Genomic DNA, 14,688 nt, shown 5'->3' with positions numbered 1-14,688 from the left:
AGTGAACTAGGAGGTGTTTTAAGGCGATATGATGATATATGTATATAATCCCTTTAAGATATTTAGGTGGATGAGGCCATTGTGGCCAATGTTAGATATAAATAATGACTGTTTTATAGCAAATTGGGATTTTTATATGGTTTTGCATCAATTTGATGAACCTCTTTGATGGTATTTACTCTGCTGAATTAACCAACATACATTTATATTGGGTTATTAAATCTATTAATCCATTAAATGGATATTGTAAATCTAAAATTTAATATATCGCCCACTGTAGGCTGACCTGGTCTGAGAGTGTGTTGGTGTCTGGAAAATACTTTAATTTAAATACCAGACAAGATATTCTTTGTTGGTGTTTTACCAGTGTTAATACCTGAACTCCTACGCAGCACCGACTACTGGTTACTGAAACCTGTCTAAGATGCTGCTGCAGGCAGTGAATGAGACCACAGATGTCTGTGGGTTGAGTTCAAGGTTTAACCGTTTGAGTTCAGACAACCAGTGCTCTAGGAAGTTCTAGAAAAAGTGCTATTAGTTTGCTTTAAATAGAGACACATTGCAGAGGAGCATCTTGTACACTTAGCTGGACGATCAGGTAATTGGATTGTCTGGCTTTAGCTCTGGTCACAATGAAATAACAAGGACACGTGTCCATGGATGACTCCTGATAGGCCAGGAGGCAGGTCTAGCCCACAGGATGTTTCCTGTTACCTTTCTTTCAATATTATTTCACCTATACGTGGTTGATAATGAGAACCCCCAACTCGGGCACTTTTTCTGGCGAAATGATCTAAATGCAAATAATAAAAGTACAATTGCATTAACAGTTATACAAGTATGAAAATTGGCAGGCAGTACCCTGAAAGAGAAAGAAAAGAAGTTCTCATCAGAAATGATTATTTTCTAAAACTTTATGGTGAATATCACCACCTCACTTTCATATAGAAAACTTCCCACAGTCATAAGCTTCTAGATTAACTTTCTATCTTGAAAATGAATCTTGCTGTGGCCAAACTCATTCACTATACCTCAAGTCAGAGAAAATAGTATTTCCACACACTAGCCTTCCAAATGGGGGTAAGCATATTTCTTACATCTAACAATATGTTCATGTAATGTCCAAACCGATACACTCAAGTTACAGTACAATACAGATTACCATGACTATCATATTATCAAGTGTTAATAGTTATGCATATTGAAAATAAATGTGCACTTAAGTACTTATTATTGAATAAGGGATTTAGATAAACACTACAATAAACGGGATAAACAGCAAAAGAAAAAGCCAAAAACAGGGAGCATGACATTTTAACACCTTTTAAAATTAACAATCTTTTCCATTATTGACATACCCAAATAAGTTTTTAACAGCATAACTGTAACCAGAATGCATGTATGATGACTCATTTGAGAGGCAGCATGCTCTAGTGTGTAAAAATATGCTCATTTAGTATGGTGCCAAAACACAACCCACACTATGTCAGCTTCAACATAACCTATTGGCTTATTGGTCTGTTGGCCTACTTCAGCCTAGAAGTCAGGACATTTCTATGATTATTATTGAGGCTACAGGGTGTCTGTCTACACTGCTGAACTGGATTTTCAGATCAGAAAAGAACGAGGCTTCATACTAAAACATAATTGCATTTACTTATGAAACAGTGGGAAATAAAGACCTGTCTCTTATATGAGCCTGCTTCAAAATAAAGGCCTGGTCCACTCTGTCGTTATCTTATGTTATTTTAGAGAGAATGTGTGTATCTAGATATATAATGTATATCGCAGCATAGCCCAAACATTATATTATTATCATAAATATTATTTCTAATCAAACAAGGCCTTCTTGATTTTCAGGGGTGTAAGAAAAATTTAAAAATATACTCAGTAGGCATATATTTTTTTTTTCATTTCTGTGAAGAAAACTAAAATGAAATTGTTATTTTTAAAACTTGGATTATTATTAAAGATATAAAGTCTGAAGAAATGAACACAAGCTATACTCACAGAGCCTTCAACAGCCTCGTCTTGCTTTAGAAAAGTACGCAGTTAAAACAACCAAAGAACTAATAGAACAATGAGAAGATAACACTTAATTTGTCAAATACATTATTAAGAAAAGAATACAGACAAAGAATTCGATAAAAGTTCTTAAAAATATCAATAAAACTCATCCCTGATGCAATATTCATGGCATTATTAAATAGACTGACTTCAAACGTTCCTGCTGTGAACTAGATCATTCTCGTCTGTCTCCCCTTCAGCTAAGACATCGATGAGGTGGTCGTTGGCACTTCGATTTTTCAGAGCGGACATGAAACCCGTGGTCAAGAGAGGATGTGTTCTTGAGCTCTTTTTCAGATGCATACTTTGAAGTTGACTCTCTTGAGGTTGAAAGATCAATAGAGAGACCTGGTCGAAGCTTGAGGCATCGAGACGCAAATCTTCTTGCCCTTAATCTCTCTCACCTCATCAATTTGTTTTACTCGAGGACCGAAGCCTTAGAGGGCAACAGCTGAACTCACAAGCTCATCAAATGCAGCAAAGATTGCGAGAACTTTGAATCCTGATCCTTGATCGGTCACACATTGTGCTGGCCTCACATGCCTTTACATGTGCCGACTGAAGTTTAGCATTTAAAGTAGATATATATCAAATATATTCATATATTGGAACGTCAGTAGTGTTGATATGAGCCGTTTTTTTTATCAACAGAGGGAACAGAGACTCTTCTACGCTGTCCACCATGTTTAAACACTGTGTTCCTACAGTAGCCCAGAACAGACAAACCAAACACTGGCTGCAGATTTGACACTGTAGGTTCTCCTATGCAAAAGGTGGGGTGTCGTGAGGGGTATTCAGTTGATTGCAATCTGCAGCTTCACCACTGGATGCTAGTAAATTCTACACACTGGACCTTTAAGACCTCCTAATACTTCACTAGCTGTTCGACTGTAAGTTCTGCAGGCTAAACTTTATTAAGGTAGAAGTATGTAAGTATTATAACAATATGTATTTAAAGGCGTCATAGTGCAGTAAAATGTCCCTGTCTGTCCCTATTATGTCTTTATTTTATTATACTTGTTGCAGTCATTAGTGGTGACATTTTTATGCTGACTTCAGCCTGACTTGAGGCTGGTTTTACACACTAAAAAGCTTCCTGTGTTTCTGATGTTTGTGGGTATGGAATTACACTTCCTCACTCACCCCGAGCAAATGCTCAAGTCCCACCGGCAACTCTAAGAGGAGGGGGTGCAAGATTATGAATAATTTCAAACATTAGGCACAGGAACAGGATAACATGTTATCAAAATGAAGTTAATAGTAAAAGTCCATTTTTGTACTTGTGATGTTTCTGGATTAATATTAGTGTTACATTAATGTGTATGTTACATTGTACTGCTGAAGATGTTTAAGGTTGAGCTCATATTAACTACTTTATATACTGTTTGGTAGTTTAAGCCAGAACAATGCATCATATTCTATAAGATCTTCATATATTTGTTGTTTCTTAGTTAACATTTGTGAGTTAAAGCATTTAGCTTATTCAATCTGTTTATCTTGAGCTACTTTAACAACAAAACTTGTGAAATGTAACCACATTTCACTTATTTTGCAGTTCCTTTGTAGGAGAACTTACAACTGAAAATCTAGTTAGAAAAGTTAATGGTGCCTTCATACAGTTTCTGATGTGGAAATGTTTGGACGAAATGAAACTGACAGCAGATTAGAGCTGAAAAATCAGTCGATTAACTGATTGACAGAAAAATAATATCCAATCATGTTGATAATCTATTTTTAAAATAAGCAAAATGAGAAATATTCTCTTGCTTCAGCTTCTCGAAAGTGAAGAATTGCTGCTTTATATGTTTGTTTATAATAATCTAAACAATGAACATTGAAAGACATCAGTTTGGACTCCCCATGTGCCAAAGAAATGGTCCGTTTCAACACCTCCGGCTACTCAGGTGCCATTAAAGTATCGCATAAACTTCACTGTGTTCTCTAATGATTTTCTGTCTCTCTTTCTCCCTGCAGGGGAGGAAGGCCCCTGGGCGCTCGGGGAGTCGATCCAGCAACATCTCCAAGGTAACCACTGACTATCAGAGAGCTTAAAGGGCCAATATCAAGGTCACACTTCAGACTGTATGGTAGCATCCTTTATCTAAGCAGAATGTGCTAATGCTAGCGTGTTACTAACAAATTAAGACAAAGGTGCTTCAAGTACACACTGTTGTATGACTCATGAGACACAAAAGGATTTTAGTTTCTGTATTGATTCATGATTAATTATAATTTCAAATGAGTATGAATAATGGTGGAAGGGTTGCTCGTAATGATAAACCCACAGTTGATCATCGCTTGACAGGTCGCCCTTTAGCATCTTTTACCTGTCTGTCTTTACCTTTAACTGTCAGTCTCACCAGTCTCAGCCCCATTTATTTTTAACAGCAGTACAGAGACTAAATTAACAACTAGGTAAATGTAAAGAGCGAAACATCTAGCAACTTTTTGCCAACATGGTAACAATAACAAGGCCGTAATAAATGAATTAATGCAGCTTTAAAATAACTGTATCAATAATATTAATCTTTATTTTGATTATGTGGTCATTAGAAACTGTGTAGCAATGTTTATCAACCGATCATTCATTGGCTGTAATGTAATTATACCGATAATTTATAGTAATGTACATTTCCCGTTATCGGCCCATAATTATGGTGCATCCCCATTAACCAGAGTGTACTTGCACAGAAACATGGACGCTAATTTGAGTCTGTTTGTTGTTTCAGGCCAGCAACTCAACAGCAGGACTAACTACAGCTTCAAGAACATCAATCACCCCGTCTTCTCAGGACATATGCAGGTAAGACAGCCGTCTCTTTAAGTATCACAGAGTTACAGATGACAGAAGACAAGGCGAGATATTCCTTGAATATCTGCAAACATCTCTGTTAAAGCCTTCAGGCTTTCAGAGCAGCCACAGTTCTCTCTGTGATATTGACATTCACAGTTTAAAGCTTCTTCTCCACTGAGTGGGAGACTCGATTAGTATGGTCTGCCGCGCCCGAGGACATTAACAAAATTAAAATCCAATGGTGCTCCCATAGCGCAATCAATGAGAGGAAGATTTCTGATTGCAGAAATGGGATCCTTCAGCTCAATACATCCACCGGTGGCGTGGTCGTCACACTGGCTCAGTCGAGGCTGAAAGAACACTGTTTGACAACAATATGGACACGTGTGATGTACGGAGAGAGCTTGGACCTCTATTTGTCACATAGCAAATCATTTACCATCTCCTATTCTGATTACCAAGCTTGATAATCAAAATAAATTGCCATTTTGATTTCACTTCATTATTGAGTTTTACATTATTCTCCATTCTGTGTCTGAGGAGTTTTTCCCTAACAACTCAGTACAGAAGCTGGTGGGAGTTTCTAGAAACAGTTAACTTAATGAGTGTTTCACATTGATTGGAAAAATATGCTCATTTCAGTCTTGTTGTTCCTGTAAATTGACTTTCCACAGTTGACAGATTCTTACCTACGAAGCTCAAAAGGGGAAAAAGACGTCACACAGACCTGTTTGAATCACTGAAAACAATGATGTGAACGGTGATCCACAAGTCTGGAATCCACCTTGATATTATCCTGAACCCTCGAGGATGGAAGCACAGTGGACCGTTTAAAGAGTTGATTCACCAGAATTACATAAAGTATATATTTCCTCACTTTAAGTTGTATCTAGCAATGCAGAATAAGTTTTATTTGCCCAGGTTTGGAGATATTTCTTACTCATTTAATTACAATGGAGCTGAATGAAATTTGGTTCATGGTGTTCAAAACACCGACATATTTCTATAAACAATGTTACTGAGGATAAATAAGTTAAATGTGTTAACAGTGAGCTCTGTGGAGTAACAGTGATACAGATTCTGGAAAGAGCTGTTGCTGTTGCCTGTTAACTTATCCATTGTTTTATTTTTTGGGGGGGGTTTATTGGCTTTAATTCATAGTGACAGTTGAAGAGTGACAGAAAAGGGGGGAGAGAAGGAAGGGAAGACACGCAGCAAAGTGCCACAGGTTGGATTTGAACACTGGCCCACTGCAGCAAGGACTCAGCCATGGTACACGGGGTGTGAGCTATCCAGGCGCCCCAGTATATCCATTATTCAATATATCCATCCATCCATCATCATCCACTTATCTGGTGTCTGTTCGCTGTGGCAGCAGGTCAAGCAGGGCACTGGAGACTTCCCTCTCCCCAGCAACGCCTTGCAGCTCCTCCTGGTGGCTCCTGAGGCCAGATGAGATATTTAATCCCTCCATAAAGTTCTGGGTTTGGGTTTTTAATAGATTTTTCACAAACTGTGAGCACCGAAGATGAATCCAGGGCAGAGGACAATTGGGTGAACTGATCCTTTAAGTGTTTACAATCAGATTTCAGTTCATTTGTTTAGTTAATGTCATCACATTCATGTTTTTTCCATCTTGTTTTACTTCATTTTTACACATTTCCATCTCTGTTTGTGTGTGTGTGTGTGTGTGTGTGTGTGTGTGTGTGTGTGTGTGTGTGTGTGTGTGTGTGTGTGTGTGTGTGTGTGTGTGTGTGTGTGTGTGTGTGTGTGTGTGTGTGTGTGTGTGTGTGTGTGTGTGTGTGAGTTCAGTTCTGGCCAGCTGCCCCGTTTAGAAGAAGATGCTTCTGAATCTCACAAACACAGCAAGCACACACACACCTCTGTGATGACAGTCACCAGCACAGCTCTGGGCTCGTCCGCCCAGGCCCAGAAGAAGCAGGTGAAGCGCCGTCACCGCCGCAAGAGGAGCAGCTGCACCGCCCTCAACTGCGTGGAAAGCAACGCCAAACAGGAGCAGACCGACCGCAGCCTCAGCTCTGACCGCAGCGAGCGCGGGGAGAAGAGGGAGCGGCCTTCAAAGAACCGGAGGGAGCTCCCTCCTCGCCTCCGCTGCTCAGGGCCGCAGTCAGACACCACCTCTGAGGATGAAGCGTGGCGTGAAGCCCGCAGCTGGAGCAAAGAGAAAGCCCGAAGAGTGCGCCGCCGCAGCGGAAGCAGCCGAGAGAGAGACGGGCCAAACGCGGGTAAAACAGGGAAAGACAAAGTGGAGATCATGGAGCTGCAGTCGCTGGGCTCAGATGAAGGGAAGGAGAACCAGACTGTGTTGGAGGAGGGCGGAGGCCTTAAGAAGCGGCACAGCAGTAGGGCCTCGATGAAGAGAGACGGCCACGTTTCACCAAGGGAAGGATCGCAGAGCAGAGACAAGGAGAAGAGCTACAAGTCACGCAGCCCAGAAGGCAGCTCCTCATTGGCGGAGGACGGCGAAGAGCTCATCACTAAGAGATACCAGGAAAGGGGGTCGGGGGGTGGGGACATGTCAGTGCCCACACCACAGAAACACTGCGGGATGAATGGAGGCGCGCCACAGCCCTTCTCTGATGACTCTGAGCTGGAGGTCTGCAGGTCAGTGTGTGTTTGTGAGCCTTTATGAGTGTGGCTGTGTGCACTAATCATTTGTCAGTATCAGGTTCAACTTTAACTCCACTTTAAAAAAAAAGGGGAAATTAAAACACATTACTCGTTCTGATGTGTGTGTGTGTGTGTGTGTGTGTGTGTTTATTTTCTGTGTGTGTAGAATCTGCCACTGTGAGGGGGATGACGAGTGCCCGTTGATAATGCCTTGTCGCTGCACGGGGAGCCTGAGTTTCGTCCACCAGGGCTGTCTCAACCAGTGGATCAAATCTTCAGACACTCGCTGCTGTGAACTCTGCAAGTTTGACTTTGTTATGGAGACGAAGCTCAAACCTTTACGCATGGTAGGCACACGCTCGTAAATCTGTGGATCTGCTGCTCCAGACAGCAGAGTCAGGCTGTAATAATGAACACCTTTTCTCCTTTTTCCCCCCTTTCAAACAATGTCTCTCATCTCCCTCTCCGTCGTCCAGTGGGAGAGGCTACAGATGACGAAGAACGAGAGGAGGAAGATCTTCTGTTCAGTGTTGTTTCACCTGATAGCAATAGTGTGTATGTTGTGGTCAGTCTACGTTCTGGTCAAGAGAACCATTGAAGAGATCAGACTTGGGAAGAACGGTCAGTATTTTCCCTCCTGCCTCCCTCTCTCACATACCAGAGACATGCAGATGAACATTTTGGCTTTGATGAAACAGTGTTATGATCCAAATTAAAGGTACCTTGGGGAGTTTTAATTGTTAAACACTAAATTGTGTTTTAATAAGTGTTTTATTCACATTTATTTCACAAACATTTGAAAACCTGACATTGTTTTGAAAATGAAAGATTAAAAGGTTTTATTTGTCACATGCTCATACAAAATGTGTAGTGACATGCAGGTTGTCATACTAATAAAAAAGAGTATTTTATATATAAATCTATGTAAGTATTAAAATACTATAACTTAGAAAAATGTACACATCACAGCTGTAAGACACATTATATCCTTAAACTTAACTCTCATAATGTGTTACTGCCATCTGAAGTAATTTGTATCACATCCCGTCCACACATATAGAGCAAACACTACAGGACCATTAAAACGTTGCACTGTAGCGCCCCTGGTGGTCAAAAACTCCACAGGGTACCTTCAAACTTTTCAACGCTTATATTTACTCTGGTGATGTGATTTTGAACTTAAATTTTCTTTGTAGTCACTAGTTTAACTAAATCTAGTTAAACTAGTGAAGAGTATGTGTGTGTGTGTATTGTACAGAATCAATCTCCCGGCTTATAAACTTTCTGTGAGTTTTATCCCCAGTTGTCTCTCTGCGTTAGTGGTTTTGCTCTAGAACGGGTCTCAAACTTAAATTATAAAATGTTGGTATTGTCGTCTCATAGGACGGCCACAAGTTCCATTAATAACATCATGTTTTAATACATTTTATATCATCTTTATTGCTCACAGCCAAACAACAAATAAAGCCCTGAAACCCGCTCTCTTCTTATCAACAACACATTTGTACCTTTGAAACTAAATACATTGTAAATACAATTGTGTTTTTATTTTAATTGTATATAAAGGGGTAGATTAAATTTTACCTAGTTAAACAAATTGATACATACAAAGACTTCAAATTATAACTCAAAAAGATGTTCAGGCAGTAAAGTGCAGTAGGTTTTAAAGGAAAATGAATAAAGTAAATAAAATAAGGAACATATACAGACTGTATTACTAACAACATCAACAGAAAGATAAAAGACAAAGAGAGTGAGAGAGACTCCCTCAGTGCTTCTGTATGTTCACTGTGCTCGTTGATGGTGTGGTGTGTGTTGTGCTGTGATCTTTGATAATCATAATACAGATCAGTGTATCTGTGTTATCATTCTCACACTGTAGGACCTCAGGTTAAAAGTCAGAAAACATAGACACTGTATGTTAAAAATCTATATTGTATATCATAAAACAATAGAGCATAGACCAGAGATCATAGAAATAAAGAGGAATTACACTCACTCTTGATTGCAGAGAATTTATGGAGAGTTTCTCTTCTGAAGTACTATTCGCCACAGGGTAAGCACAGCTCTGCACACGCCGCCATGATGATCAGTCACACATCTGGCAGGTTGACTTACAGCCACTTTGTGTGTGTGTGTGTGTGTGTGCGCGCGCGCGTGTGCGTGTGTGTGTGTCAACAGGTGTGCTGGAGTGGCCCTTCTGGACCAAGCTGATTGTGGTGGCCATCGGCTTCACAGGCGGCCTCATCTTCATGTACATCCAGTGTAAAGTCTACCTGCAGCTGTGGCGCCGCCTCAAGGCCTTCAACCGCATCATCACCGTGCAGAACTGCCCCGAGAAAGGCCTGCACAACTGCCAGGCCCGGCCCAGCGCGCTGACCAATGGCACGCACGAAACTGTGGAGGTTCCAGTCAGTCCGGCCCCCGTCGCGGCTCCAGAGCCACAGATGGATTCAGACATGTCAGTGGAGGACGCAGTGGCGCCGGCCCAAAACCCCGTCTGACTGATTCTCCTCCCACTCGAGAGTCCTGACTCACACCCGGCTCATCCGACAACACGAGTTGGTGTGAGAGCGGCGTGATTTAGAGCCGTACAGTGTTGTAGTGTTCAGCTCCTGTGATTACTGAATCTTGAGACGCACACAAAGGATGGATTTTAAAGTCCTTCAGTGATCAAGGAAAAACTGAAAGGCTGAAGGGCTGCAAGTGAATGTGTGAAGGAAGGAAAGTGCTAATGGAGAAAAGAGGAAGTGAGAAGATGTGAAGGGACAGGAAAATAAAGCCATCAGCAGGAGAAGTTTGTAAAAACTGTAGTTATGTGATACATTGAGTTTTATTCCTGTATGCACTTTCTCAAACTGCACTGACACGAGTCCTGTGGATGCTATTAAAGGTCTCAGTATGCTTCAAACGACCCGCAGACGAGGTTCAAAAGCATTCATAGATTTAAATGTGGTGTCTCAGAGACGATAAAGTCCCTCCTCACAGACGTTTATGGCGTTCAGTTGTACACACAAGACGAGATGAAGATGTAGTAATGTGAAGAGCTTGAGGAAAGAAGTTACCTGAAGTGGATAAAGGCACATGTGAAAGTGGGTTTCAGATGCTGTTACCACCAAATTCCACCGGGCACGGGTGTGACATGTTCGAGCTGCGCCGTGGCGGCTGGAGCTGGAGACAAGCCTCGTGATTCCACCAGAAGCGTCTCTCCGCAGAGAATACAGTGTCGATCTGTTTTTGACAGCTCAAGCAGCACCGAGCAGATCACAGACACAGAAACATCATAGAGAATCTGGTAAGTTTTCAAAATAAAATACCCCGTGCAGACTGTGGATTTAATTTCAAGCTACAGCAACATTGTGGCACCAGAAGTCAATCAGTCAGAGAAGATTTGACGATGAGAAGTTCATCCTGGAAGTGGAAAAACACACCGATTTGTATCTTTTTTTAAAGGACAAAATACAACAACAGCGGAGAGACGAGACGTTCTGCTTCTGACGCGCGTGGATCACGGACCCGAACCACGTCACAGACGCGACAGCATAAAGCCGCGTCCGGTGGAATTTCAGGGTTTAGACAATCCAACAAGCACTTTGTTTGAAGCATACCGAGGGCTTAACTCTCCTTCTGGACAATCAGGTCTTCAGACACCAAAGAGTCAGGTATCATCAGTAGAGAAATTATTATTTGAACAATATCTTTAGCTCAGTCTGAAAAAAAGATTAATTTATTTACTATCATAGGAAAGTTATAAATAAATATTTCTTTAAAAAAAAAAAGTAAATCTCAAGTATCCCAGTTGTTTATTGACAGTTTGCAGCTTTATGTGGTCCCGCTCCGCGAGGTCCCCGGTATTTATACATTGATGTAACTAAAGCTTTCATGGTCGTCATCCGTTAGACTTTACACACAGTGCGAGTGACCAGTCAACAAGGTGACTGTTGTTTACACTTGTCAACTTTTCTACAGGTTTTAATTTTTACCATCGTCACTGTCACATCACAGGCAAAGTTTATTTTCTCTGTCTTATATCCACCAACAACATGAGAACACCCAACATCAATGTCAGAAACCTTTTTTCTTTCCTATCCGGTTGGTTAAAGTTGAATATTCAGGTTACACGATGGATGTTTGTTTGTGCAATAAACAATGAATGTAGAATCCCTCAAAGGTCTGTGTGATGTTACTGAGCAACAAGAAGACTTTAAATAAGGGCTGATAAATCTTTAGTTTTCCATCTCTGAGAGTTTGGCGCCATCATGTGGACAAACAGGGAGACGCAGCATTTTTACACACAAACACACTTTTTCTATAAAAGTCTTTTCAGTCCTGAATGGACGACCGGAGCCTCAGTTTGACATCAGCGCCGTGTCATCCAGCTGCTCCTCATTAAAGTCATCTTCATCATCATCATCATCCTCAATATCATCCTCTGCGTCGTGTTTCTCCTCTTCTTCATTCTTGGTGTCCAAACCTTTGTTAGACACCTTTCGCAGTTTAATATTGGGAAGTTTCTTCAGATCCCCGGTCCACTCTCTGTCGAAATAAGGATCAATAAATGTCATTATCGGATTATCAGAAAGGCACGTTTGTGAATCTTCTCAAATCCTTCGCTTAGAATCACAATATTCAGAATCAGAAATACTTTCTTGATCCCGTTAAATAATAGTACTTACATAGTACTTTAACAATGTTAAATAATAGTACTTATATACAATATCTAACACAATAGAGCGAATATAAATTAATGTATAAGGTATATACATATAGTAAAAAGTTACATAATAAGAGCCTATATACAAAGTTAATGTAAATATATTCCACAGTATTGCTGAGAGAAATAAAATATTATTCAAAATTCAAATATTATCCAAACTGTTCATGTGGCCAAAATACAATAATTCAAAGCACAGAGGAAAAGATAAATCTTAATTTGCATGATGAAGCTGAATAATTACAGCCAATAATAATCACAGCCACTTCTCAAAGACATACATTGGCTGTAGTTCGTTTCCACTCACTTGAATGTTTTCAGATGTTTTCCATTGATGATGTCGGGGATCTCTGTGAAGAGGACAAAACAAAAGCTCACAGAGGATTCTCCAACCCGACTGTGTCCTCGTGTGTGTGTGTGTGTGTGTGTGTGTGTGTGTGTGTGTGTGTGTAGCAAACGTGTGACTGGTTTTGTCGGGCGAAGACTCACCGAATCCGCCGCCCTCATATTGCGCTCGCTCCCGCTCGATGGTCTGTTTGATGACAGCCTCTCTGGCGCCATGGAGACGACCCTGTCGACCTTTGATCCCGTTCATCAGCTCAATCTGCTCGAGTTCACAATCAAACCTTTGGAGGTACCTGCACACACACACACACACACACACACACACACACACGAGAACATTAAACATTAAGATGTCACAAAATAAATGCTACATAATATTATATAATAATAATTTTTTGATGCATTTCGAACTCAAAATGACAAAAACAAACCTCTCAATAATGTCACAGGCATCTTTTCTGGTGTAAGCCGTCTTTTCTGGATCCAACTGTTCCTGAAACCACAACAGCTTCTCACCTGCGAGTCCAGAGGCAGACAAATAAAACAGACGGAGACGGCGTTTAATGGATTTCATCCTCACAGCCAGCGAGTTTTATACGATACGAATGATAAACGAACTCACCGATGCCGCTCAGACGAGTTGCTTTGTCATTCTTCTGCCTGCAGTGTCGAGAGAAAACAATTAAAGTAATCAGAGTAAACACTGTAATCTTAATCAGTGTTTGATATTTCAGCCTCAGTCAGTGGTGTTCATTCTTTCATTCATTCATTCATTCATTCATTCATCTAAAGATATTTGTCCCAGGTCAGATCTAATAAACCTCACAGAGTTAGGGCAGAAATCTTGCTCACAGAAAAGTAAAAAAGTTATTTTGTCTTTATTTGGGTCTCACAGGATGTAGATGGAAACATGAGAGGATTTCACAATAAGGCTCAAATGTAAGCATTAACATTAATATTCATACATTAATACTTTTGTTTTCTTTATAAGGGGCAATCTGTAACAAATGTCACATAAACAAAGTCACAACAGTTAATAAAAGATGCCTTTGGAAAATAATAATAACAATAATCTTATATATTGTGCTATAAACATTACTCAAGTAAAAGTACTAAAATGTAAAAATACTACATTAAAAGAAAAATACCTGCTTTATAATCAAAGTTTAAATAAAAATACACATTTATTATTAGTTATTATGTACTTGAAATTGGTGATTACAAGTAAAAGTACTTATGACTGATATAATAAATCACAATGTGTAGGCTGACTCTTGTTAATGAATATGTTATAATAATAATAATAATAATAATTATTATTATTATTATTATTATTATTATCAGCTGGTACAGGTGGAACTAGTTTGAACTACTTTATATACAGTTGAGTAGTTGAATCCAGTGGTAGTCAACCTGAGGGTCGGACCCCTCCAAAGGGTCACAAGATAATCTGAGTAAACACACTTTTACAATAGAAATGTGGATTATTTATTTTTCTTTCTTTCTCTAATCTTTGAGAAATGTCGAGGACAATAATTTTAATTAAATGTATTTGAACTCATCGACAGACAACAGACAACAATAAGTACACAAGGAACAAGCACACACTGTAGTTAAGTAATAATAATAATAATAATTAAATGAATAATCTGTGCTGCAGTGATTTGTTGTTGTTGTTGTTGTTGTTGTTGTTGTTGTTGAATAAGCAGATTTACCAGGAGAAGGTCATTAGGTTTAGTTTTCATTACCTCTCTTTCTTCTTCAGTCTGATCTCCTCTCGGGCGAGATAAGCAGCTTTCCTGCTGAACGGATGAACAACTTTCTCCGTCGCTTTTCCTTTTTGAACCTTCGGCTGGAAAAATAAACATTGAATCAGATAAACAACAAAACAACAAAACGACAAAACAACAAAACAACAAAACAACAAAACGACAAAACGACAAAACGACAGAACAACAAAACGATCGACCGATCAACGTGACATTAACCGAACAGGTGACTGAATCAACTGTGATCAGTATTATTGATCTGACAGACTTTACCATTTTAGCTGAAAACGCGCGTGGTCCTCTCTTGTTGACAACCACACCGGAAGTGGTCGGTCCGTCACTAAACTTTGTCCGGATGGGATGCGGAG

The 14,688-nt window shown here is 39.9% G+C and overlaps 2 protein-coding genes across 4 annotated transcripts in view; one reads left to right on the top strand and one right to left on the bottom strand.

Annotated features, from left to right (window-relative positions):
* marchf1 (membrane-associated ring finger (C3HC4) 1) overlaps positions 1-11,662 on the top strand; it is a 23,193-nt gene extending 11,531 nt beyond the window's left edge. For 2 of the 3 annotated variants that reach the window (XM_051384767.1, XM_051384768.1), the window contains exons 3-9: positions 4,042-4,092; positions 4,797-4,870; positions 6,674-7,486; positions 7,659-7,839; positions 7,969-8,113; positions 9,504-9,548; positions 9,674-11,662. In XM_051384767.1, coding sequence (XP_051240727.1) covers positions 4,042-4,092; positions 4,797-4,870; positions 6,674-7,486; positions 7,659-7,839; positions 7,969-8,113; positions 9,504-9,548; positions 9,674-9,996 — 1,632 coding nt within the window. In that variant the 3' untranslated portion in view covers positions 9,997-11,662. The remainder of the gene's footprint in view (positions 1-4,041; positions 4,093-4,796; positions 4,871-6,673; positions 7,487-7,658; positions 7,840-7,968; positions 8,114-9,503; positions 9,549-9,673) is intronic. The other variant, XM_051384769.1, reaches the window with a different exon arrangement.
* Positions 11,279-14,688, bottom strand: tma16 (translation machinery associated 16 homolog). The gene is made up of 7 exons (XM_051384777.1): positions 14,594-14,688; positions 14,300-14,403; positions 13,174-13,211; positions 12,983-13,067; positions 12,696-12,844; positions 12,514-12,556; positions 11,279-12,028 (listed from the first exon to the last, which is right to left on the bottom strand). Exons 1-7 carry the CDS (start codon positions 14,594-14,596, stop codon positions 11,842-11,844), a joined length of 609 nt encoding a protein of 202 aa, XP_051240737.1. The 5' UTR covers positions 14,597-14,688; the 3' UTR covers positions 11,279-11,841.

The sequence above is a fragment of the Dicentrarchus labrax genome, unplaced genomic scaffold, assembly GCF_905237075.1.
Source record: "Dicentrarchus labrax unplaced genomic scaffold, dlabrax2021, whole genome shotgun sequence".
NCBI lineage: Eukaryota > Metazoa > Chordata > Actinopteri > Moronidae > Dicentrarchus > Dicentrarchus labrax.
This window is presented reverse-complemented; position numbering and strand designations above follow the sequence as displayed.

Excerpts from the sequence above, each read along its gene's own strand:
- tma16 (XM_051384777.1), bottom strand. Across the intron at positions 13,212-14,299 it reads AGACTGAAGAAGAAAGAGAG|GCAGAAGAATGACAAAGCAA; the intron begins GTAATGAAAACT and ends TCGACACTGCAG. Across the intron at positions 13,068-13,173 it reads AACTCGTCTGAGCGGCATCG|GTGAGAAGCTGTTGTGGTTT; the intron begins GTGAGTTCGTTT and ends CTGGACTCGCAG.